Source organism: Culicoides brevitarsis, chromosome 1 (assembly GCF_036172545.1).
Source record: "Culicoides brevitarsis isolate CSIRO-B50_1 chromosome 1, AGI_CSIRO_Cbre_v1, whole genome shotgun sequence".
Classification (NCBI taxonomy): domain Eukaryota; kingdom Metazoa; phylum Arthropoda; class Insecta; order Diptera; family Ceratopogonidae; genus Culicoides; species Culicoides brevitarsis.
Window position 1 is genome coordinate 32764957 of NC_087085.1, and position 25429 is coordinate 32790385.

General features: G+C 28.5%; 1 protein-coding gene across 1 annotated transcript; it reads right to left on the minus strand.

Moving 5' to 3' along the window:
* Window positions 1-510: 510 nt before the first annotated feature.
* Window positions 511-10091, minus strand: LOC134827013 (dipeptidase 1). Its single transcript, XM_063839537.1, has 9 exons — window positions 9922-10091; window positions 9707-9863; window positions 8788-8920; window positions 8496-8716; window positions 7580-7756; window positions 7240-7324; window positions 1017-1092; window positions 682-820; window positions 511-618 (listed from the first exon to the last, which is right to left on the minus strand). The coding sequence occupies exons 1-9, from the start codon at window positions 10089-10091 to the stop codon at window positions 511-513; spliced, it is 1266 nt and encodes a 421-aa protein (XP_063695607.1).
* Between the last annotated feature and the right edge of the window lie 15338 nt (window positions 10092-25429).

Genomic DNA, 25429 nt, shown 5'->3' on the forward strand with positions numbered 1-25429 from the left:
TTTTCGGGAGATTTCTTTAATTTTTTATTTGTGGGGGATTGGCGATATGAATGACACAAACACATATTTTTTTTACGATTTTACATTATTTTTGTACAAATATTTGATATACAAAAAATACGGAATTATTGAATATTTTTATTATTATCGGTTTTAAACTTACTTTTATTGTTTGAATAATTTTTTTTATACTGGTTGAATATTTTTTTCAACCAGTTTTTTAAATCGTATTTCGAGATTTATTTATTTTTTTTTTCAATTAAACGCACGCCCATTGTGATGTCAATATTGAATCTGTTCACAAAAAAAAATTATGGCAGCACAAAAATTTTGTCATATTGACACCTTTTCACGCATCTCGGAGCACAAAGTTTGTCATTTTCATCAATTTTTGTTGTTGTTGTTGTGTGGGAAGATTGCTTGATATTTCAGTCGATTTCAGTTTTTTTTTGCATTTTTTTCGTATAATTGATATTTTTTCTATGATTATGATGGAAATGCTTGTGAATACTATGTTTTTGGTCCAGAATATCGACAGTAAGATCGTCCGAGAATGTCTTCCGGCGGTATTGATTCGTCGAGTGGAAGCATTCCTTGTGCCTCGAATTTGTCTCTGACCTGAAATTTTAATTTTTTTTAATTTTTTAAAATATTTTTTGTCTAAAAATCAAAAATTCTTACCTGTTCTACTTGTTTAAATACCCTGATTAAATTTTTACCCGCTAATTTGGCAATATCTTCTTCACTCCATCGATCGGATTCGAGTAGCTCGGCAAATAGATATGGATATTTTGAGACGTCTTCCAGCCCTTGTGGCACTCTGTCACAAAAAAAGACAAAAAATTCGATTGTAAAAAAAAATATTTTTTATCGCCTGTCAATTTTCACCCGTTTTTTTTGAAAATAAAAATAAAGAGTGAAAATTTTTATGACGTTCCCGGACGACGACGATAAAAATCAAACAAATTTTTATTGTTATTGTCGTAAAAATTAACCAGGCGTGCACACGTACTTACCTATTTACTCCGTCATACCCCGCTCCGATACCCACATGGTCTATTCCGGCAACATCACGAATGTGATTGATATGAACTGCGAAGTTGTTGGTGATGTAATAAAAGAGAGAACAATTTTTTTTGATGTGATTATTATTATGATGAATGCAGGGTTTCGCATGATTTCTTTGCTATTTTTTTATTCTTTGCGTTATGTTAAAGGGCACACCGAACATAAATATCGATAAACAACCCATATATCAAAAATAAAATATATACATAAAAAAAGGTAGGTAAAGGATGACTAAGTGCGGAACCAGCGAACGACGGAACGCAAGAATAAAAAAAAATTAAGGTAAAAAAAATATGAAATAGTAATAAATCTTTCAAGAATTGTGTGTTGTTGCTGGAATTCGCGTAATTTTCTTTTTATTTTTACATTTATTTTTTTTTGTGCAAGAAACAGACGTTAACATGAAAAATACAAGAAATCCGTTTTCTCACCATGTTTCAACTGCACTTTAATTTAAACAGCAGAATCTTGATTTTTTTACTGCATTTCGAAGAAAAATGCTATGCGTTTTCGAAGCTTCTATGACTTGTCGAACATTCATGAAGTTTCTCGAAAATTCTAAGTTTCTTGAAAAAGTTTCTTGAAGCTTCTATGAAGTTTCTCGAATATTCTATGAAGTTTCTCGAAGTTCTATGAAGTTTCTCGAACATTCTATGAAGTTTCTCGAACAAAAGGTTTCTACAAACAGTTTCTCGCAGTTTTTGAAGTTTTGAAACATTCTATGAAGTTTCGAGAACATTTTTTTCGAGATCACCTGTCGTTTCTGGAACAATGAAGTTTCGAGAACAATTTTGAAGTTTTGAGAACATTCTCAAAGTAAATTTTTGTTTCTCGAAATTCGATGAAGCTTTAAAACTTCAATATAAAGTAGGAATAAAAACTTTTTATGTAGTTGCACATTCTAAAAAAAATTGTCCCAATGCAAGCAATCTTGAATACACAGAGCTCGCCCCAATTTCCGCTACTTCTAAATACCTTATGGCCCCAATGCACATTCTAAAACCTTGTCCCAATGCACATTCTAAAACCTTGCCCCAATGCACATTTTAAAACCTCGCCCCAATGCACATTCTAAAACCTCGCCCCAATGCACATTCTTAAACCTTGCCCCAATGCACATTCTAAAACCTTGCCCCAATGCACATTCTAAAACCTTGTCCCAATGCACATTCTGGGTCTCTCAGAATTACCAACGGGCACGCTACTTAAATGCACTGTAAAGTAACAGCGCCATCTTGAGGGCAGTAGAGAACTAAAAGCGTGACACGATGACAGAATTACAGACAGACACCATTGGAATTTCAATAAAAAAGCATATAAAAAAAATTAAGGTAAAAAAATATGAAATAGTAATAAATCTTTCAAGAATTCGACTTTTTTATTTTTACATTTATTTTTTTTTTGTCGAATACAAGAAATCCGTTTTCTCACCAGCTTTCAACTGCACTTTAATTTAAACAGCAGAATCTTGATTTTTTTTACTGCATTTCGAAGAAAAAACAACAAATTTAGATTTAAAAAAATGTAAAGAAGCAATCGTCTCCTCACTTTACAATTTCGTACTCCTCATTTCAATTTCGAAGAAAAAATGCGGTTTTAAACTCGACTTGTCGAGTGTCAGTAACGTTGTGTTCCAAAATTCTTAGTTTTTTTGTGGACCCTGAAGATCTGAGGGTACTCCTTTCGGTTCTGAGGTGTATGAAATTGTGAAAAGGTCATGAGGAGTACGAAAATGTGAAGTGAGGAGTACAAAATTGTGAAATATCTGCATTTGAATAGGAAAAGTCTTCAGATTATGAGGAATTTGAAAAATTGAAATGAGGAGTACGAAATTGTGAAATGAGGAGTACTTAAATTGTAAAGTGAGGAGTACAAAAATGTTTCAACATCGAAATACGGTATAGTATGTCGTTTTGTAGACGATTGCTTCTTTACATTTTTTTTTAAATCTAAATTTCTTGTTTTTTGCTATTTTCAGCTCAAATTGGATAAAATCATTGAGCTTCTACACGTTTGTTGGAACAAATTTTCAAATAGGATCAGGATTTTATGACGAAACTTGTCACTCAATGATCGTGTGACATTTTCCGATAAAGCAATTTTTTACGAACAGAACAAGTGCATGCGGAGACAAATTTCAGGTGAAATGTAAAATAAAATCTTTAAGCGGATTGCCATTGTTGTTCGATTTTGATCCCCTTTACGATGGAAAATGAAAAAAGAGGATTTTTTTCTTCTTCGCAATTCTGTTATTGAAGCTCGGCAAAAAGGTTGAATGGCTCAAAAAACAATCACTTGATGGGCTGTATGGGTCGATCGTTTGCTTTTATGACACGAGAGATTCCTCGTGACACAATTTCAATTGAAATTTTAAGAAAAAAAAAATACAAAATGAAAACAGATTCGAGTTAACCTCATTTAACAAGTAATAACATTAAAATTTCACTCAAATCCTCTTCCCTTTTTTATTTTATTGGTTGTTTCCTTTTAGTACTTTTTTTTTATCGAATGGAATCGATCCCAAAGCAATTCGTCAATGAAAACCCCTCGTCTCTGTTTTGCGAGAAAAGCATGCCTTGAGTTCAGAATCGAGATAAAGATAAATTTTGTGAATTATTAATGAGAAAACAACATGCGTGACTTTCTTTACGGGAAAAAGAGAAAGAGAGAGAAGAGGAGTTGAAGTGCGATTGAGTGCTAATCAATAATTCGGGCAATTTTTCGACTAAATGAACGCCAAAATGCGAAATAAAATGATGTAATCAAATTTTATGCTTGCGTAAGTTTTGTTCCTTCTTAGTAGAAAATGAATTTTATTTCACATACTAAAATTTTATATAAAGCAGGCTCTTAAAGAAGGAATATTAATAAAATTCAAGAGAAACCGCAAATATGACACAAATCTGGATCGTTCAGAAAATTTCAGTTTATGACAACAACAACAACAACAAGATGCATTGAATGCAAAATAATGTCAAAAACCACAAATATTTTCCGCACAACTATTCAAATATTTGATGCTCTTTGGCATCCACAAAAAGTAAAATGTTTGTAAAAGTCATTTGAAAGTCTCGAAAAGTAATCATTTGGAAGGATTTTTGAGATTTGCATTTATCTATTCTTTTCATCGGCATTTTTTTTCATCATCATCATTGTTGTCATTGAGGTAGACAACGTTCAACGTTCCATGGCGGAAAATCCCTTCGACACACATAAATTTTCATGCATCACGAAAAAGACGGAAAAAAGTGAACAAGAGGATTTTTCATCCATCCATTCGTCTATTCTACATATTTTTGTGTGCGACTTTGTCGTCTTTGTCGGGCAAAGATACAAAGAAAATACGGAGAGAAAGCTTTAGAACAACTTAACAATATGTCAAAGGGAAGATAAATGTGTACTTGAAAGATATAAAAGAAACAAACAAAGATTGATATCGTTTTTGCAGGTAGAAGAAAATTTATCGGAGGTTGCTGAAGAGCAAAAAAAAAAAATAAAATAAAATAAAAATTTAAAAATTAAATTAATAAAAGAATTAATTTTTTAATTTGTAAAATATTTTTTAACTTAAAAAATTTTTTTTTCTGAAATTTATATTTTTTTTTGTTTTAATATTTTTAAAAATAAATTTTAAATATTTCATTAATTATTTTTTTAAATATAATATTCCTAAAATATTTTTTTTAAATATTCATAAATTTATAAATTTAATAAAAATTAATAAATTTATTTTAAAAACTTTTTATTTTTGTAAATTTATTTTTAATATTTTTTAAAATTATTTTAAATTTTTTTTAAATTAAATTTAATTTTGTGAGAAAATTAATTAAATTAAATATTTTAAATTTAACAGATAAATCATTTTTTATTTAAAATGTTCTCAACCATCAAATATTAATATAAAATGATTTTTTTTCAGAATTTTTCGGTAATTTTACAAAAAATATAAATTTTGTGATAGCCTCTGCTTAAATATTTTTTTTTTTAAAATAAAATTTTTTTTTTTATCCTGGTAATTTATTAAAAACAAGGATGTTTTACATCAAAATTTACCTTTCGCGAATAGCAAAAATTTTAAATCTTTGAGCTTTTAAAAGCTTTTTTATTAAATTTTAAAAAACTTACAAAAATTATTATTCGCCTTTTTTATTCATTAAAGCACAAAAATAGAAAATTAATTCAAAAATAATAAAATTTCATAAAATTCGAGTCACATCCACGACATTTCCGCAAAAATTTCCTTCTCTGCATGAATTTCCTCGTGAAAAGCCATCCACTTGAGCGTATGGCCTTTTCTTGGTTGACATGCAAAATTCATGTGTGGTGCGAGATCAATACACACTTCTTTGTATTTGTTGAGCGAAGCCGAAAAAAAGAGCAAACAAATAAAAAGAAAACTGTCGTCCAACGTTTGATGGGTCTTTAAGGACAAGATTTTATTTTTATTTTGCACTTGGAATCCTTAGAAACCCAATTTTTGTGCCTTTTTTCTCCTCTTTCTCCTTTATTTATTTTTATTTTTTCTTTTTTTCTCGTGTTTTTAATAAAAAAGATTATTGCCATTATTATTTCGTTGTGTTAGTACATATTTCACGACATCACAATAAAAAATACACAAACTCCGGGATTAGTTCAATCGTACATTTTTGTCCTTTTTTATTAAATGATTTGCCTTTTTTTCCATGCTTGTAAATGTTTTAATATATGACTAACTCACTACATGTCCGTAATTTAAGTTATTAAGGGTCTCTCGATAAAAAAATGGACATCACATTTGAACGAATACAAAAAATGAGGCAATCAACGATTTTGAGCGTAAAATTAATTTAAATTAAATTGAATAAATTTGCCATTAAGTGCCATAAATTCCTGTGAATTGATCGAATAATGGAGGCGCCCGGTACTTTTTTTTCTACGAGATTAAATTTTTGTTCGCCCAGAGGCATTTAGTTTCATCCGTTGGAAAAAAAATAGAAATACAAATAAAAATTGCTCTTTATGGGCATGGAATTTGATGCAAACACACACACAGACCATAATAGTATTAAATATTTTTTTTTTTTGAATAAATTTATGACTGCTGCTGGATATGATATGGTTTTTGATTAAACCTATTATTTGGTAATAAAAACATGAATTATGGGTGTTGCGTGCGCGTGTGTTTGTGTCTCTAATAAATGAACGGATGGCAGCAAGTGAGCAAAAAAAATGAGGAAAATTAAGATTTTTATTTAGTGCGTTGTCCTAAACCAACATTGACCGCATGCGATGAAGACAGAAGGTTGCTTGTTTGGATTAAAAACGAAAAAAAAAACAAGAAAAAATTTCGATGATAGTTTTTTTTCTTCGTGTAAAGGTCTGCAAGGCATTAAAGGGGAACTATTTGTGGTTTGCTAAAAAAAATATTTTTTTACGACCTGACACGGAAAATAGAATTAAAAAGTTCTCTATTCGCCGGCACACCAACAACATTGACGCACATAAATTCCGGATTTATGACGCTCAATGCAAAATCTCTGACACATAAAAAAGTTTCTATCTTGATGACCATCCCTTTCATTCGTATGTGTGCGGCGATAAAGTCGTAAACTAGCTTCATTATTTTTTTTTTGTGTTTTTTTTTGTTTTGTTCAATGTGTGAGTTACGCTCATTGTTGCTCGTTGGCTATCCATCCATCCGGGTTTAGAGGTTGCTCGAAACTGCCAACCATTGACCTAGCAATTTTCACTTCAAATAATTTTTTGGTGTTTTACAACCGACAAGAGCAAAAAAAATGTGAAACAAAATGTGGATCAGTTTATTTTTATTATTTTAACGGGCGACGTCGAACAAATGTCCGGCAGTAAAAAATAATAGATGGTGAACTCTCTTACTCTCTCTGTCTCTCTCCAATGAATTTAGTGAAACATTTTTCGATATGTGATGTTGGAACAAAAGTTAACTCCAGCTGGGATGTCAATGTTCATACATATTTTAATATCTAACCGAAAAATCTTGTATTTTTTTTAAACATTTAGTTTTATTTTTTGAGGCACAAAAATGTTCATTTAATTTTTTTTTGTATTTTTGAACATTTTTAATTTTTTTTTTTATTTAATTTAATTCTTTGAAAGATTTTTTACTATTTTTAATTTTTTTTTAATAAAAAAGATAAAAAAATAAGAACTTACCAACAACATCTTTTATTGTGGCTTTTTCGGCACAACTTAGAAAATGTGGATAAAATGCGACCATAACTAACCCGCCATTTACAGCCTGAAAAAAAACACATGAAAAGGAGAAAAAATTTCTGTATGAGAAAAAGCATTGTTGCCGTCTAAATGTAAGTAATGGAAGAAAAAAATTTAGTTGAACCACAGAAGTAGTTCAGCAAAGCTTTTTTCTCATGTTAGAAGTAATTGAAAAAGATAAATCAGAGTGGATTCTATTGTTTGCCCGGAGACACGAAGAAAATTTCAGGCTAAAAATGGATTTAACCAATTTAATCAAAAGTAAAAATTTTTTACTTACGATTCTTTTCAACACATGATCAGGCACATTTCGTGAGCTATTACAGATGGCGTGCGCTGACGAATGGGAAAATATAATGGGAGCCTTCGATGTTGCCAAAGCATCTAACATTGTTGGTACAGACACGTGAGATAAATCCACAATCATCCCCAGACGATTCATTTCCTTAACAACTAACTGAAAAAATATTAAAAATTATTTTTTTTTATTTAAAGTTATTTTCCATAAATTAATTTTTATTAAATAAAATAAATTAAATAAAAAAATAATAAAATAAATATTAATAAATTAAAAAAAAATAATTTAATAATTTTTTTATAAATTAAAAATATTTTTTTTTAAATTTAATTTTAAAATTTTATTTGAGATATATTTTAAAAGTTAATTAAAATTTAATTTCAAAGTTAATTTCAAATAAAATAAAATTAAAATATTTTTAAAATAAAAAAAATAATTTTTTATTGATTAAAAATTATTTTCAATAAATTAAATTTTTATTAAATAAAATAAAATTAAATAAAAAAAATAAACAAACATTAATAAATTTTATTAAAAAAATAATTTAAGACTTAATTTAAATTAATTTTTTTATCAATTATTTTTTTTTAAAATAAAATAAAAATATAATTTTTTATTGATTTATAATTAAAAAATTTAAAAAAAATCAAATAAATATTAATAATTAAATAATTTATTAAAATATTTTTTTTAAATTTAATTTTATTTAATTTAATTTAATTTAATTTAAAATTTATTTTTAAAATTAGTAAAATTAAATCAAAAAAGTTAAAAATTACAAAATTTTATTTTTAAATTATTTTAACAATTAATTAAAGTATAAATTTAAAATAAATTCAAAGTTTAGTTTAATTTAATTTTTTTTTAATTTCAGATTTTTTTTAAATAAATAACTTACTGTGCCAAAATGCGACAACCCGCCAATGTGAGGCACCTGACCCGGCTCATCAACTTTGCAGCAATCGGCCCATGGCGTGTTGCAGGTGTGCGTCAACGTGAGATATCGTGCTCCCAGCTGGTAGAACATCCGTAGCACCGCTAAACTCGTGCCAATTGAATGACCTCCCTCGACACCAATTAAACTGGCGATTTTCCCCTTGCGATGACTGTCCTCGATGCCTGCGTGAGATTTATGGATAAAAATGAACCCAAACACGTCGTGCACGAGAGAGCGAAAAGAGTTGTCTTACCATCTGCTGTTGTCACTAACGCCATGTGCTGTGGATAGAGATTGACTAAACGACGTATTAAATCTATTTGTTCTAAAGTTAGTTGGACTGCATCCAAATGTTGCGAAGAGCAGGGTGCGTATGCTGACCAGAACTAAAACGAGAAAAAAAAGTTTTTAAAAGGCGTGTCATTGTTTGTTTTTTTTTCGTGTTAAAACAGACACACACAAAAAAAAATTGTTACAAAATAATTTAACAACAAAACATTTTTTTCTTCGCTTTTAAATGGGCACTTAAACGACCATTCTCGAAGAAATGCGAGAAAAAGACAAAAACGAAAAATTAATGACTGTAAAACTTTGCTCATGTACTTTTTGAGACTTTTTGGGACAATTTTGTGTTGTTTGCGAGATAAATGTCCTGTGAAAGTGCAACAATGCTTGTTTCCTGATGTTTGTTTTGAGTTAAGTGTAAGTCTGTTTAAAGTAAGTGTTGTTATCATTTTCACAGAGAAAACGACAAAAAATAAACTTTTTGTTTGTCCAAGTTTATCTTTGCAGGGCAAAATGGGGAGAAAATTACGAAATGTCTACAAGGTGTGAATCGAGGCACACTGAAAAACTTTAAAACAATCAAGGGAAAAGTTTGGCATCGACATTTTTTGTGTGTGCACTTAGCATCTAATTCATGGCAGTTGTGTCAGAAATGTCGGACATTAAAATTATTCAATCCCATCTCTTCGTTTTTTTCTATTTTTTTTGCATCCAGAGAGACGAAAAACTTTTCTTCTTATGTTAATGTTTGTCTAGAGTGGCACACCAGACGCTTTTATCTCCTTCCTCTCACGAAAAAAGCAAAAAAGTGGAATAAATTCGTTCAAGGACTCGTTTTTGTCTCTTCGACGAATTAAATTATGCTTTGGCAGACAGATTCAACTTACTTGTGCCGCAACCATGCCCTCTTTCAATCGATGCAGATCTGTGTGACTCCACAAACTCGTGGACCATGGAGAAATATCGCGCAAGTCTTCGCCGAAACGGAATTCGCGTAATTGATTTTTCAAGAATTTTCGGATGTTCCATGGAAGATCGTTGTGACTGCGAAAAAAAATCATGTCAAAAATTTGAAATTCACGAAAAAAAAATATTCACTTACCCATCGATCAAAGGCACTTCTTTCAGTATGCGTCGCACAATTTCCATGCGCTCCTCTAAATGTGCCGCCAAACATTGTGACGAAATGTAACAAAAGCTTATGAGTAATGCGATGCACCAACAAAATAATCCATTCAGTGTAAACCCGGCTATAGGTTTCCGTCGGCGCATGGCCTAATTTTGTTATCCACTTTGCCTGTCTATTGTTTTGTATGTTATTGTGATTATTTTGTGCACTTTGTTGCGTTTCGGAAAAATGCAAAATATCTGATGTTGCTACGGCTGCTGCTGTTGTTGTGTTGAAAATTTCCTGCAAAGACACAGAAAAAAATCGTGAATAACAACGGGCAATTGTGAAAAATTAAAAAAAGCCTTGTTTGACTTCCCTTCTCATATAAACTGAGTAGAAGCGAATGAAAATTGAACATATATTCAATATTTACGAGAAAGATACAAATATACAAGGCAGGTAGGGAAAGGTATAGGGAATTTTTTTCATGTTGTTGTGTATTGAACAATCCAATTATTTATACGTTCGATATATTCAATCAAGTATTCAGTCAATCAATATGCGATTTTGTTGATATACTCTCGATGCGATGCCGATTGCAAATAAGTTTATTTTTTTTGCGTCGAACGCTGTTGAGGAAACAATGAGAAAGCATATCAAATATTCAATCAAATAAATAAGTAAATATGTATAAGGCTTTTCTGTAGAGATGCAATATTTTTTAACTTGTATCCCTTTACTCTTGAGAGAGGCTTTCAGAATATTACTTTACTCTGACAAAGATAAACTAAAGTTGAATATGTTAAAATATCAATTAAATTAACGAGATTTCAGAATATATTAATTTAATAAGGCAAAGTTTTAAATATATTTAAAGCGTTGCCTTAAATTGATATAAAAAGAAATTTCGTTGATTTAATTTCTTTTAATTTTAACACCTTGACGGTATACTAATTTAATTCTAATTTGCTTAAAAGAATTATTAAGCTTATCAAAGATGAATTTACTGAAAAGTTAAAGAATTTAAAGCGTCGCCTTAAATTGATATAGAATGAAATTTCGTTAATTTATTTTTTTTATAACTTTTAAAGTTTGTAATATACTAATTCAATTCATACTTTTTTAAAAGAATCATTAGGATTATCAATGATAAATTTACTTAAAAGTTAAAGAATTTAAAGCGTCGCCTTAAATTGATATAATTTGGAATTTTATAAATTTAAATAAATTTTTAAATATTTTAAAAAGTTAGTGTTATAATTTTTCTTTTTCGTTTTAAGAATTTTTAAGATATTTAATGTTCAATTCGTTAACTGAATTTAAGAATTTAAAGCGCCGCCTTAAATATCGAAAACAATTTATTTGAAGGTCCCGATTCTTTTTCTGAAAATTTTGCATAATTCTTCTTCTAAAGCATTTTTAAAATAAAAATGACTGAGTCACAGAACGATTAATGACGATAAATACATCTCTTGACACTTAAAGTTTTTTTTTAGTTAAGTCGTTGCCTTATTTTCTATCAAAACAATTAAAACCTTTTTCTTGAATTTTTTAAAACTCAAACCAAAAGCTAAAAGATTTAAATTTTTTAGAAAAAAATTAGTAAATTAAACCAACAAAATCTTAAAAATGCTTACTTTAACAATTCTCAGTAATTTCTCCGTCATCTATCTCTTTGTCAAATTTTCATAAAATCACAAACTTTTTAATGCACACTCTTCTTCACTTTTCATCTCACAAACTTATTCCTTTACAATTAATCACTTCATTGAACAATGTCAATCTCTTTATTCATCGTCTCCATTCTTGCTCCTTTGCTTCGCACTTCTTGCAAAAACTTCGTGGTTGCAAAGCATTTTAAAAGCTAATAACTCAGAGCTGCCTGATATTTCAAACGAGTGCAAGAATTAATCGGCAGTATTAGATAAACGAGTAAAACCATTAAAACCACAAGTACCACAATATCGATATCCAAACACTTTTGAGAAACAAGAGACTGCAATACATCTTAACTGCCTTGCATCCCATCTCGCCTTTATTGAAATCGATGGGAAATTCATCGGGATTGGGTGTGCAAAAGGCAAAGTAATTTAATTGCGGTTTCTTATATCACAAAGTCGGTGCATCAGTGTTGTCTTCTTTTCTCCTTTGTATTCTTCATGTCGCTTCGTGTGTGTATGTTCAAAACGCAAAAACAACAACAACAACAACAACTCATAAAATGTTGATGCAAAGTTTAGTTTAAGGGAGCGTGCCACTTATATGCCAACTATACATTCAATTTATTTGTTGTTGTAAGGGTGCACGTGTCGCTCCGTATACAGGAAACTGTCATAAACTTTATCATATTGAGCTTCTTTTTTAACTCAACCCGAGAAAATAATAATTTTGTGGAGCATGAAATATTTTTTCGTGCAGATTACTTCTGTTCTGTACGCGTTCTGTGTCTGTCATAAGGGCAAAAAACGGGTCAGATTGAAACCTTAAGTTAAGGGATCAATTTATTCCGTTAAGGGCTCAGTTCGATCTCTTAAGGGATCAACCTGATTCTACAGGCCCAAAAATTGATCATTTCACCAAGAGGTCCATTTGATCCCTTAAGATCTAAAATTTAAGACCTCTTGAAGGGATCAAATCGACCTCTAGCTAGGTGAAAGGATCGATTTTTTGGCCCTGTAGAATTAGATTGATCCCTTAAGAGATCGAATTGAGCCCTTAACGGAACAAATTGATCCCTTAAAAAAGCACTTAAGGGATCAATTTGACCCGTTTTTCACCCGTAGGGTATTTTGGAACGTGATTCGTATATTTTTACATCGTATCACTCACAGAACGGAGAAAAAATGAAACGAAACGAGACTCAGTGAATATATCTTTGATATTTATTCACAAAAACCATGCTTGTCCATGTTGTTTATTCCGTTTATGTTGCAAAAGATTCCCTTTAAAAAAAAAGTTATTTACAACGCCGCACGTAATCGAATAAAAAATGCTCTACAGCATAAATTTTCAATATCAATAATTTATTTCTGGTAGATTGTCTTACTTTCTGTGTCTCTGCAGAACTTTCGTACAGAAACATATTTTAGAGACAACGAACCGAGAAATAGTCTTCTATCTCCCTTTGTACAATTTTTTTTCGTTCGAAATGTTCCAGTTCATCTAGCAAGCAGCTACTTTTCAAAAAATTACTACGAAACTTTCCCCGTATTTGTAGACGAAATTTATTAGCGAGAAATTTGTGGTCAGGTTATCCTGGTAGTATAACGACGCACATGGCAGCAACAATAACAATTGCGAGACCAAACACGAGTCACTGGCACTGCAGTGTCGTTAATATAAAGAGGAAACAACAATAAAATATTATATGCAATGTCCTCTGTTTCCGTGTTGTTGTTTTTTTTGTGCCTGATTTTCATATACAACACAAAGTAACGTTCTCCGTGGAGTTGCTTGCCGTTGAGGGAAAACGAGAAGGGAGGAGAGACACTGGAAGAGAAATTACAAACAATCTCAGTAATGCATTTAAATGCGGTAAGGCGTACCTGAATTGAATTGAAATAAACTGTCGTTTTGTTCCGTTTTATGTGTTTTTGCTGCAAATAATATGAATAGAGACCAAAAGAGGATATAAAATCAAGAATGAACCGCATCGTCGTCACAACTTTTTATTTTATAACAATCCTTTTATCACTGAAATGCATTTGTGTTTGTTTTGATTTTTTTTTGTCTGGCTTCTTTGTAAGCTGATCAGTGAAATGAGTGTTTGACTATGATTTTATGAGAGTGAAATTTTATAAAGAAAAGAAAGGGTTTAATACTGCTTTTGTGTTGTTAAAGTACTTTAATGAATTAAATTTCCTTAATTTTTACACTTGTAGAAGGTTTTGTACTGATTATTAAAAAAATATTTTCACATTTAATTAACATTTTAAAAAACAATGCTTGATTTAGTTTTTTCTTCAAAACTGTTTCAAAGCCATTTTTGTCAAATCTTTCTCCAAAATTTATCATTTTTAATCATTTTATAACTCAAAACTGCTGAAACATCAGAGGGCTCTAATTTAAACTAAAAAATTGAAAAAATTTAAAAAATTTTTTCATGCTAACTCCGTGCTAAACTCCAATATTTCATGAGCATGCTCCGAGTCTGCTCGAGCAGATGCTCCAAATTTTGAAATTTTAAAAATCGATTGAATATTTTTGGCATAAAATTTAGTGAATTTTTATAACTCAAAACTGCCAAAAAATTGAAACTGTTTTGAAGGTTTTGAAAAATAAATCAAGAGCTTTTTAAAACTAAATCAAAAACTGTGTCAAAGCAATTTTTGTCAAATCTTGCTCCAAATGGATAAAAATTTGTCAGAGGGCTCTAATTTATCATTTTTAATCATTTTTTAACTCAAAACTGCTAAACATTTTATTGTTTAAAATATTTATTTAAAAAAATTTAATGGAGTTTTATTAAATTTTTTTTTAAATATTTCAGAACAAAAAATAAAAATGCGACTCATTATTTCCCAATAATAATTTTTCTTTTCATACAAAAGTGGAAATTTTTTAATTACATACTTCCTGCATTCAATTTGTTGTCGCCTCGCATTCAACTATTTTTCACACTTGATAACTAAATTGTTTCGCATTTCTTTTGTCTTTACTTTTGCATAGTCTTACACAATTCTATACTTGATACAATTGTTTACTGTATTTATTATATTATTTTACTAAAAGTCATAATTTGTGAGAGAACGAAGCAAGCGCTAATCGCTTTACTTTTCTCCCTTTTTGCACAATGGCACAAGAGAAAAAGTCTTATTTACACACAACAATAGCAATTAAAATATTTTCTCTTTGTTTATTTGTAAATAATTTGTTTGTTGCAGGTGCAAGAAGACGTCATTCAGGTTTTAATTGCGCTGCAAGGTTCGAGGCACTTTTTTGCAGTATTAAATTTTAAACGAAAAGTTTTTCTTCTCATAATTTACTTCAATTTAAACTGTCGATGTGGCAGAAATTTAATAAAAACTCGATTGAAATGCATTAATGTCTTGATTTTATCATGAGTTAATTAAGAATTCTACGTAAGCCAAATTAAATTCATGTCTGATACCCGCATTATATTAATTTAAAGCTATTAATAGATGAATGGAGTGGATTCGCATGGAGAATTCAAAATGAGGGATGCTCATTATTTATTAACATTGTGATGTAGAGTATTAATTTTGTGTCAAAATAGGACGAGACAGAGTTGGTCATCAAAGAATATTTAAACAAAATTGAATATTTTTTTTTTTGATTTAATAATTTTAATTAATTTTATTTTTTAAAATAATCCAAATATTTTAAAATTAAATTTAAAAATTTAAATTTTGTAATTAAAAAATATTTTTATAAAAAAAATATTAAATCTTATAAAAATATATTATATTAAAATTTATATTAAATTTAAAAAAATAAATTTTAAAAAAAATATTTTTATAAAAATTTTTTAAATCTTAAAAAAATAAAAAAAATTAAATATCACAAATAAATAATTTTTTAAAAAAATATATTTTAACTGATAAATTTTTATTAAAGCTTAAAAAATATTTTTTTTCTGCTCTTGACTCATAAAATAAACAAAAAATCAAAAACAGAATTTCATGGAAATTTTTTGACAGCATTCATACAGCTTCCTATACAAAAAAAACTTTTTACAATGCAAAGATTAAAATCTGCTGATTTCAATTATTTCCCTGGATTCCCAGAATTAAAAAAAAAATGTCTGTCCATCATCCCTCTTATCACTTCATAAAAAAAAATTAAATCGCTACCAAATTCATTCAATTATGAGGAAAATAAAAGTTCATGCACAAAAAAATAAGCAATAAAAAGCAAAATAAATTAATGTCAATTTAATTGGATTGAGAGTCGGGAAAATATAATAATAAACTTTGCAACGAACGTCTGTTACTCCATGCCTTCGTCATTTATTGAATCTCTACCAACCATCTGAATTATTATTATTATCGCGTCTGTTAAAAAAAATATATAAAATGAAAAAAAAGTGATGATGACAAAAAAAAAAAAATTGAACAATGGAAATCTGTGACGCGGAAATTATTGCGATTAATAAATTTTAATGGGAAAGTAGTTGTGTGTTTGTGTGAACTGCTCGTTGTCGTCACTCATTTGCGAAGTGAGAGAAATTGATTTTTTTTTCGCGTTGTGCGACAGATTTGCATCTGCGAACTGTTCTCATAAATTGTTTTTGTTAACTCTAGCATGTCAAATATAATTGGAACAGCTAACGAGATTTAGGAATTTTCCGATGCAAAAATAAAAAAAAAATCTATCGAAAATGATGATTATGGCACAAAATTTAACTAACAAAACTCGAATCAACAAAATTTTGCAAGCGTGAAAAATTCGTCAGTTCAGTTTTAATTGGAACAGCACGTCAATTAATTTTTTTTGATCTAACGTCCAAAAAATTTCACATCAAGTTCCAAGAATTGCTTGAAAAATCATTGTTTTATTGGAATTTTCACACTTTTGAGTGTTTTTTGCTTGTAAATACTCATTTTCACGTCATTTTTGCTTTCAATGACATTTAGGCTGTTTATTTTTCCAAAAAACGATGAAATATCAAGAATACCATCTGTGTCGCTTTGCTTCGGGCAAATTTCGTACTTTTCGTGAAATATTGGTACACGTTGTTTGTTACAGCTGTTCTATTGATTTTGCGGTCAAATGAGTATTTTTGGTCATGTCTCGTAAAGGGAACACGTGCCGCTGCGGTACAATCAAGCTTCAAGTGCTGAATAAGAAATACTTTTTTTTGAGGATAAATAAGCGATCGATTTCGAAGCGAAAACATAAAATACACACTTGACCGCCTACGAAATCTGAAATTTATGTATTTATGCATATTATATTTACTTAAAGTGCATGTGTGTGATGCTTTCCTTGTTAATTGTATATGATGTTGCACATGAGACGATCCTTCTTCGCATGCATGTGTGCGCAAATTGAGCAATATTTTACCACAAAACTCAGTTTTTAGTTGATTATTATTGTGAAAGTTTGTGTACGGCTCACACACACAGACACACGGGAGAAAAGATGCAGATTGCAATGATGACCCTAATTTAATTAAAATTTGCATCATCTGTGTTGTGAGTGTAAACACGACACACACAAAATATTTCTAAATTGTTTTGCTCATGCCTCTCCTCATGGCGAAATTTTCGAAGCAAGACATGCATCTCCAAACAAGCTTTAATAAATTAAATTATTTATTTGATGCTAGAGAAATTTTTGATTAAAATTTCGAAATTCTCAGATGAATTTCTTGTTTATACTTTTAATTCAAAAATGGAGACGACTGGTATTTTTCTTTCGCAAAAAAAATCACAAAGTCGTAAATCACACAAAAAATCTCTCACTATTATCGGCTTTTTGTTCCATATTTTGCCTTTCGACAATTTATCTTCGGTCGTGTCTCTCTCGAGTTTTTGCATAAATCAAGCGGCAGAAAAAATAGCAACACCCTGAACTTTATCGCTCGGTATTATGCACAAGCACATGAAGTGCACATGAATGCGTTCACAGTGGCTATTTCGTCGTCTTTTTTAAGATCCTGAATTTTTATTCATTTTTAATTAATTTTTCATTTTTTTATTTTATTTAATTTATCAATAATTTATATCTTGAATTAAATTTAAAAAAAATCTAAAAAAAATTACAAAAATTTTAGTAAATTAAAAAAAAAAAATATTAAAATTTATTTTTTCAAAAAATTTTTAAAAAACTAAAAATTTTATTTTATTTAATTAAATAAATTAAATAAATAATAATAATAATAAATTAAATAAATAAAAAAAAAATTAAAAAAAAAATTTAATTAATTTTTTAATAAAATTTTGATTTCTTAAACTCTCAAAGTCTTAAAAAATTCTTTATTATTCCATTGGGTTTCGTTATGCAATACAACAATAAACAATGAAATCACAGAGCAAAATCAAATGGATTTTGTTCCGACAACGACGACGACGAGTACACAAAATGTGTCAGAGGCATTAAAATTACTTCGCTTCAATAATTTTTGCCTGACCAATTCATCGCCAAATACTCTTTCTGTGTTTCGGTATAATTGGCACACAGGCCAGCAGCGAGATAGTGAAGTAGACAACAATGTCAATTCATGAGTTGCAGTAGTAAATCAATAGGCGATTCCAGATAGTTTTGGTGCGTGTGTGTTTGTGAATATTTCAGTATGGTTTTTAGTGCAAGTTGTCGTTAATCGTGTTTTTAAATATTTGCAATTTTTTTTTCGTTGAATTGCGAATGAAAAAAGCTTTGACAGGATTTTGTAAACGATAACCCGTTTTATTGCTGGAGGTGAATTGAATTTTATGATGGACTTTGTGATATTTTTATGCGAATTTGATTTTGTGGCAGAATGAACAGTTATTTTTTTTTAATGAATTGACGGCTATTATTTTTTTTAAATCATTATTTTGTGAATTTTACAAAAAAGAAAAGAAAACTAAATATATTTAAAAAATATTTTAAAATTAAAAAAAAAAATAATTTAATAAAATTTACCTATTATATTTTTTAATTATTTTTTTTTAATTTTAAAAATATTTTTTAGTTAAATAAAATAAATTTAATTTTATTTCTTTGACAAAAAAAAAAATAATAATTTTATTAAATTAAGTTTTATTAAATATTGAATTAATTTTATTTTTTTATAAATAAAAAGTTGAATAATTTTTAATTATTTATTTTTTAAATAATTTTTTTAATAAATTTTATTTTACATGATTTTTTTTTAAATTTTTTAAAAATAATTTTTGAAGAAAAATCCTAAACAAAAAAATAACTGAATTAAATAAAATTTAGCTCAAATCTATAAATCAGCAACTCCATCCATTGTCATTATTTATTATCCATCATAATAAAATATAATTTTTATATATCAAGAGGTCATGCTCCATTTTCACTACAATATAAAAAATAAATTTATTCATTTTATTTACTCAGCAACTTCTTTTTTTCTTGTCTTTTATTTTATTATGTATGTCTGAGTATGACAATGACGCAGTCAACACAAATGACATTACTTACTTAGGCTTCGCATATCATTCATGTACACTCGTTACACAATAATAATTTTACTTGGATTCGGATTACAAGCCAGCCAAACAACTTACTGTGCCAAAAAAAAATGCAATGCAATTGTTAACAAAAAAAACTCTGTGCTATTGATCAAACAATATACATATTTTTTTTGTAAAAAGAAAAAAAGCAGCACAAGACATTTAATCCATTTTCTTTTATTTTTTCCGATAATATCGAATAAAAATAAACTGTATCAAGGACAAAAAATAAAAGGAAAAAAAAATATAAAATTTTAGATGAAAAAAAAAAAAGATTTAATAATTTATTTGTGATTTTGAACGTGAATGCGCTTTATGCTTTTCCACAGAAAATAAAATAAATAAAATTGTTACAAAGTTGCATGAAACGGGTATGAATGCAAATTGTAAGGAGCTTTAGCATAATAAATTCCATTTATTTACATTTATAATAAATATCAACACACAGATTTAGGTCTAAGCTGCTTTACCTAAATAATTCGTTTATACGTTGTAGAATGAATTGCAAGTAAATATTATAAAGCAAGCAAAAAAATAATTTAAAAAGAAACAACGACGAATCAGATAATTTTCAATTTCTAAACAAAACTTTTTTTTTTAAAATATTTTTCACTGGAAAAATCTTTCACGAAGGTCACAAATTTGTTTTTTTCCCTCTCTTCAGTAAATTTCTGAGCATTTCGTGATTATCACACATATATAATACTTAATTTCCCATTTTCACGTCTCTCTTCTTACAAATGATTTGAACATGAAATAATATTTATGGCATTAAAAATCGTGCATGTGTGTGCTGACACTTGCTGTTGTGTTTTTTGTGTGTGTGTAACATGTTTTCAGATAATCTCTTGCTCGTTGCCTGATATTGCCAACAAAGTATAAATTTGTATGTAAGGAAAATATTTGTGTACCTTTCAAAATAAAACCATAAAACAATAGAGGCGTGTGTTCGTGTCGATGTCGTCATTGTCATCATTCATTCTCACTGTGTGTCGTCTTCCTACATTTTTTTTTTACGCAAAAAAAGGTGAAATTCACGGAAAAATCGATGAGACTCAGGTGTGAGTTGAACAAAAAATATGCTCCTTGTCTTCCAAAAAATACAAAAAAAAAATGAAAACCTTTCGAAGTAACGAGATTGAAAATAAATATCAGTCGAAAAAAATACAAAAAGAGCAAAGAGGAGGGTTAAAATGATACCTCGTTAAAAGAAAGGAGCCGCGAAATATTTTTAAAAATCGGATTTAATGAGGTTTTGGCGTGATATTGTTAAAACGAACAAAAATATCTATTTCAAAAAATTCTATGGGAAAGATTTTTTGTTTTAAAAATATTTTTAGCGAAGGTCAATTAACAAGTTTTGTTGAAATTTTATCATTTTTGCTTCAAAATTGATCATATTTCAATAAAACTTTGATTGAATTTTAAAAATTTCCATATAAATGACGTCTCAGAATAAAAAAAAAAAATAATTAAAATATAATTAAAAAGGCGGACTTTCTGCTTTTTTTTACATAAAAAGTTGGTCTGTAAATGGAAAATGTTTAATTAATATTTCCATTTATTTATTTAAAAATACTTTTATCATGAATTTTGCATAACATGCACTTCAACCCATAACAATTTTCGTTGCACAACAAATTTTATGTAAACACCAACTTTACTTTGGTTCTTTTTTTCATACGAAATATTCTGCTGATTCTATTCGTTCGAGAACAAAAATTCTAAGAATTATTTGCCAAGCTTTTTTTTTCTTGAGTAAAAGCTAGAAAAAATCACTAATGAGAAAAAGGAAAGTTTATATTTAATTGGTTACACTGAACACGATGTCGATGCAAAAAAAAGGAGAGAGAAAATAAAACAAAATAAATGATAATGATAATAATATTGGATACCAAAAATAAAAAAAAATAATACGGGAAAAAAGATAAACCTTCACACTAAAAAAATCATTATAAGGGTTAATTATGATAGCTACAAAAAAAAAGTTTTTATCGTTTAAAAAAAAAATTGCCACAAAAAATTAATAGATCTGACTTCTGGCATTGAAACAACATAAATAATCCTGAAGTTGTATCAGATTTACGTGAAACGACAGAAGAAAGGGGCAAATGGAAGTAATTACCAAAAATCAATGAAAATGACAAGCAGTCACTTCCTTATCTGATAATCGTAATTCATGTATTTGATGCACTGAAAATGTCATAAGGTAGGTATGGAGAGCATATTTCATTTGATCAATCGATATAATAATTGTTGCTGTATTTAAAATAAAATATTGGTTTGATTTTCCGATTAAATCAAATTGGTATCCCATAAAGTTGTATGAAGGCGGTAAACGATCAGCTGTGATTTATTGTAATTGGTATTTAATGTTAAAGGACCGCAATCGATTGAGCGAAACAAAGGAAATTCGTGGTTCAAATGTGAATTCAGATTATTTGAAATTTGAAATTAAGCTTTAAGGTTAGATTTCACATTTTTGTACTCCTCAATATCTTTTATTTAAATAACTAATATTTGGCGCCAAATTTTTGTTTACTTTTTTTAACCATAACTTTGAGGTTAATATTCTCATTTTTATACTTCTCAAAATCTTTTATTTTCTTTTACTAATTTTTGGCGCCAAAATTTTATTTATTTGAATTAACACATCATTTTATCAAATTTGCTTTTAAATTTAATATTTAAGGAAATTTAATATTTTCATATGTTACATTTTATAAAAGTAAAGAATCACTTTAAAATAAAATTACAAATTATTGTTTTTTTTTGCATTAGGTAACCCTATGTTTTATAAACATTTTTGAGGTTATGTTTGGATCCTAAAATTATGGCGGGAAAATTTTTTATTTAAATAATGCAATATTCTGTTCTAAACAGACATTTTTTTATTGAGTATTCATTATTTGTGAGAATTTTCCACACATTTCCTTCCGTAACTAAACTCAATAAAATTATTTACTAATAAAAATTAATAATTAACAAAACCCACGTTTTGCTGTTTCCCGCACATGCCAGCGTAAAAGTAAATAAATAAATCCTTGAATAAACAAAAAAAAAATGTTCATGTAAAATGAAATTATTTGAATGAATGTCCGAGTGACACAACAACATTTTTATGTTTGCTGTCCCCTCTTTGCCCCTGCATTCCTCCGCTTTGACACAAAAAAGAGGTCACAGGCACGTTTTTGCCTGAATTTTCATAATAATAAAATAAACATTTGCCCGAGGGCATTTCCGAGAGATAATTTTAAACACAAACACAACAGACAACCTTATCAAAGCGATCTCTTACAGGTAAATTTTTTGCCACGTACGAATGTAGCTGTCACGATGTCAAAGATAGCATTTTGTTAATTCTCGTGTAAATTGTATTACGACGTATTAAATAAACACCACATATATTTTTTTTTTCATTTTTTTATAAAACGCGTCGTCGCCCTTCGTACATTTTAACTTAGTTACCACTTCATGGGAAAAAATCATCAGAGGATGAAAAAATTACCATATTTTCCTTTCATCTCATATAATAGAGCGATCGAGTTAATAATTTTAATTTTTTCTCTCTCTTTCTACTTCATTGCGTTACTCATAAGGAGATGAATAAGAAATAAAAAAATGTAAAAATAAACGAAGCGCGCGAATAAAATGCCGAGAAAATTCAATCAACCGCACACAAAAGAAAGGATAAACGACTTAAATACAGCCAGATTTTTTTTCAATTTCCACTTTTATTTCCTCCTTAATATGAGAAACATATATTTCCTTTCTTCTTCATATTTTTCTGGCATTTCTTACCTTTATTCGTGGGTACGTGTACTGCTTTAAGGGAAGTGCTCCGTTATTTGGGAGAGAGAGATGTTAATTGCTAAATCTTGTTCTTCTTAAATAAAATTGATTTTGCCTTTGTGAGTTTGTTCTTGTCGTGCGGCGAAGGCAAGGTAGAAAAGCAAGAGGAAATTTGACAAGCACGTATGACTTTTCACTAAAATTCGGTGTTTATTGAAACATTACCGAGCGTGATTTTATTTGGGAATGAATTTTTTGGGAAATTATTTTTCGTGGGACATTTATTTTCCTGTTTTTGTTTCGAAGAATTTTTATTCCACGTTTTTTTTTCGGGATTGGGAAACTTTTTTTTAATGTTCTTTTGATATCATAATTTTTTTAAAATTTTTTTGTTCAAATTTTGTTTCATTCAGTTTAAAATTTATGAAAATTTTCGATGATTTTTTAGGTGAAAATTTAAGATTTTAGTATTTAAATGAAAATATTCCGAAAATTTTAAATTTTTTAAGAATTTTTGGTTTTTTTTTAAATATCAACAAAAAATTAATAAAATTTTTTCATAATTAATTAAAAAAAATAATAATAAATAAATAAAAATAAATAAATTATTTCATCAATTTGAATATTTTTCTAAAATTTATAAATTTATTATTTATTTATCAAAAATATTTTTTTGTTATAATTTAAGTTCAAAATTTAAATAGATAAATTTGACAAAAAAATAATTAAATCATAAAATATGTCAAAATATATAATAAATTAAAATTTTTATTAAAATTTAATTATAAAAAAAAATTAAAAAAATTCTCTGAAAAAATAATTTCACCTTTAATATTATGCCAACAACATCAAAACGACGCGTCATTATCATTATATTTAATAACCTTGTTAACATTTTCCATTATTTTCCGTCTAACAACTTTTCATTGATTTCATTAACGTTCGCTTTTTTTCTCTCTGACTTCCTAATTAAATTATGTTTTGTCGTCTGTTCGTTAGGAGGTATCGTCTTTTCATCAGCTGATGCTCAATATTCGTGATCCAATTAAACTAATATAAAATATCGTGTTACGTACAAGATAATCCAGATAAAACTGATTTTGGATATCTCGGAGAAGAAGTTTATGCGCCGGATAAAAAGCAAAACTTTATCCTCTCTTCTTGCGTTTCGTTACACGAAACATTTAAATCACATTTAATCTTATCAGATAAATTTTTGTGTCGATCGTCTAAGACTCTCTACTATTTAATCCATTAACGGGAACTCGATAAAGTAAAGACACACCACAAAAACACGTGTACAAGGAACAAAAAAGTTTGACATGTTTCGAGGCAAAATAAACAAGACATGACAAGACATGTGGAAAACAAAAGGAAATGTACACAAAGTACTCTTAATTGGAGGAAATTTATTTGTGGATTTGGAGATAATTGAAAATTTTTGTCGTACTTTATCAATCACTCGACCGCACTGAACGATAAAACCTGACATGACAAGCAATCTTACCTTTATTGATTTCAACACATGTCTTGTAGACATTTCATTAATGAAGTTGTGTTGCTTTGTTGTCTTTTTCCTCTGCTATTCTCATGTTCCGACTCGTTACCACATTTTTGTTTCGATGATGCCCAGATTAGATTTCTCCTGAAACGAAAACAAGAATAAAAGTTAGATTATTGGTTCGTTCGTTCACATCGATTCGGAATTTATTTTAAACTTTGTTATCAAAATCCAAGAATTTTTTTTCTTGCTGTAATCCATTTTAAATTTAAAACTATTTTAAACCTCAGGAAAGATAAAAAACTTTTTCCTCTCAGCAACCAGCAGGAGTAACAACATATGGATGCACTCTCGTTACATTCTGGTCATGAACTTAAAAAGAGATTATTGTTGTAAACAAGACATGCACAATAATAATAGCAATAATAATGGCAGAATATGTGAATGGATCTAAAATGGGATTATGGATGAAAACAGCAGGAAAAAGGTTTTTATAGTACATATTTCATTCGATTTAATCCTTCGCTTTCCACACATTCGGTCGTTCGATGGAAAACTATATATATGGTGAAACGACAAAATATAAATGATAAAGAGCGATTACATAATGCGATCATTAATCTTCCTCCTTTTTTCTGGCTGTTTCGATGAACTATTCAGATTTCCATTTGAATCGGAAAAATATGAAAATGTATGAAAAGTCAAAGAGATTCCGCCTAATTTCCTCATCCTTATGCGAATTGTTGCTCACAAGCTCTTTTGTGAATGTGCGACATGTTCGATTTATTGACTTCAAATCTCTCATCCTTTCATTTCGACTCATTTCACAATACGTATGATGATGCCCGTTTGTGTGAAAACGTGTGAATTTTACATTTTTCAAGGATTTTTTTTTTAAATATTTTTTAAAGTATTTTTTATTAATTTATTAATTAATTATTTACTTTATTTATTTATTTATTTTTTTTAAATATTTTTAGTTATTAATTTTCTTGTTAAAGTAAGTAAAAATATTTATTTTAATTTTTATATTAATTTTCAATATTTTTTTTTTATTATT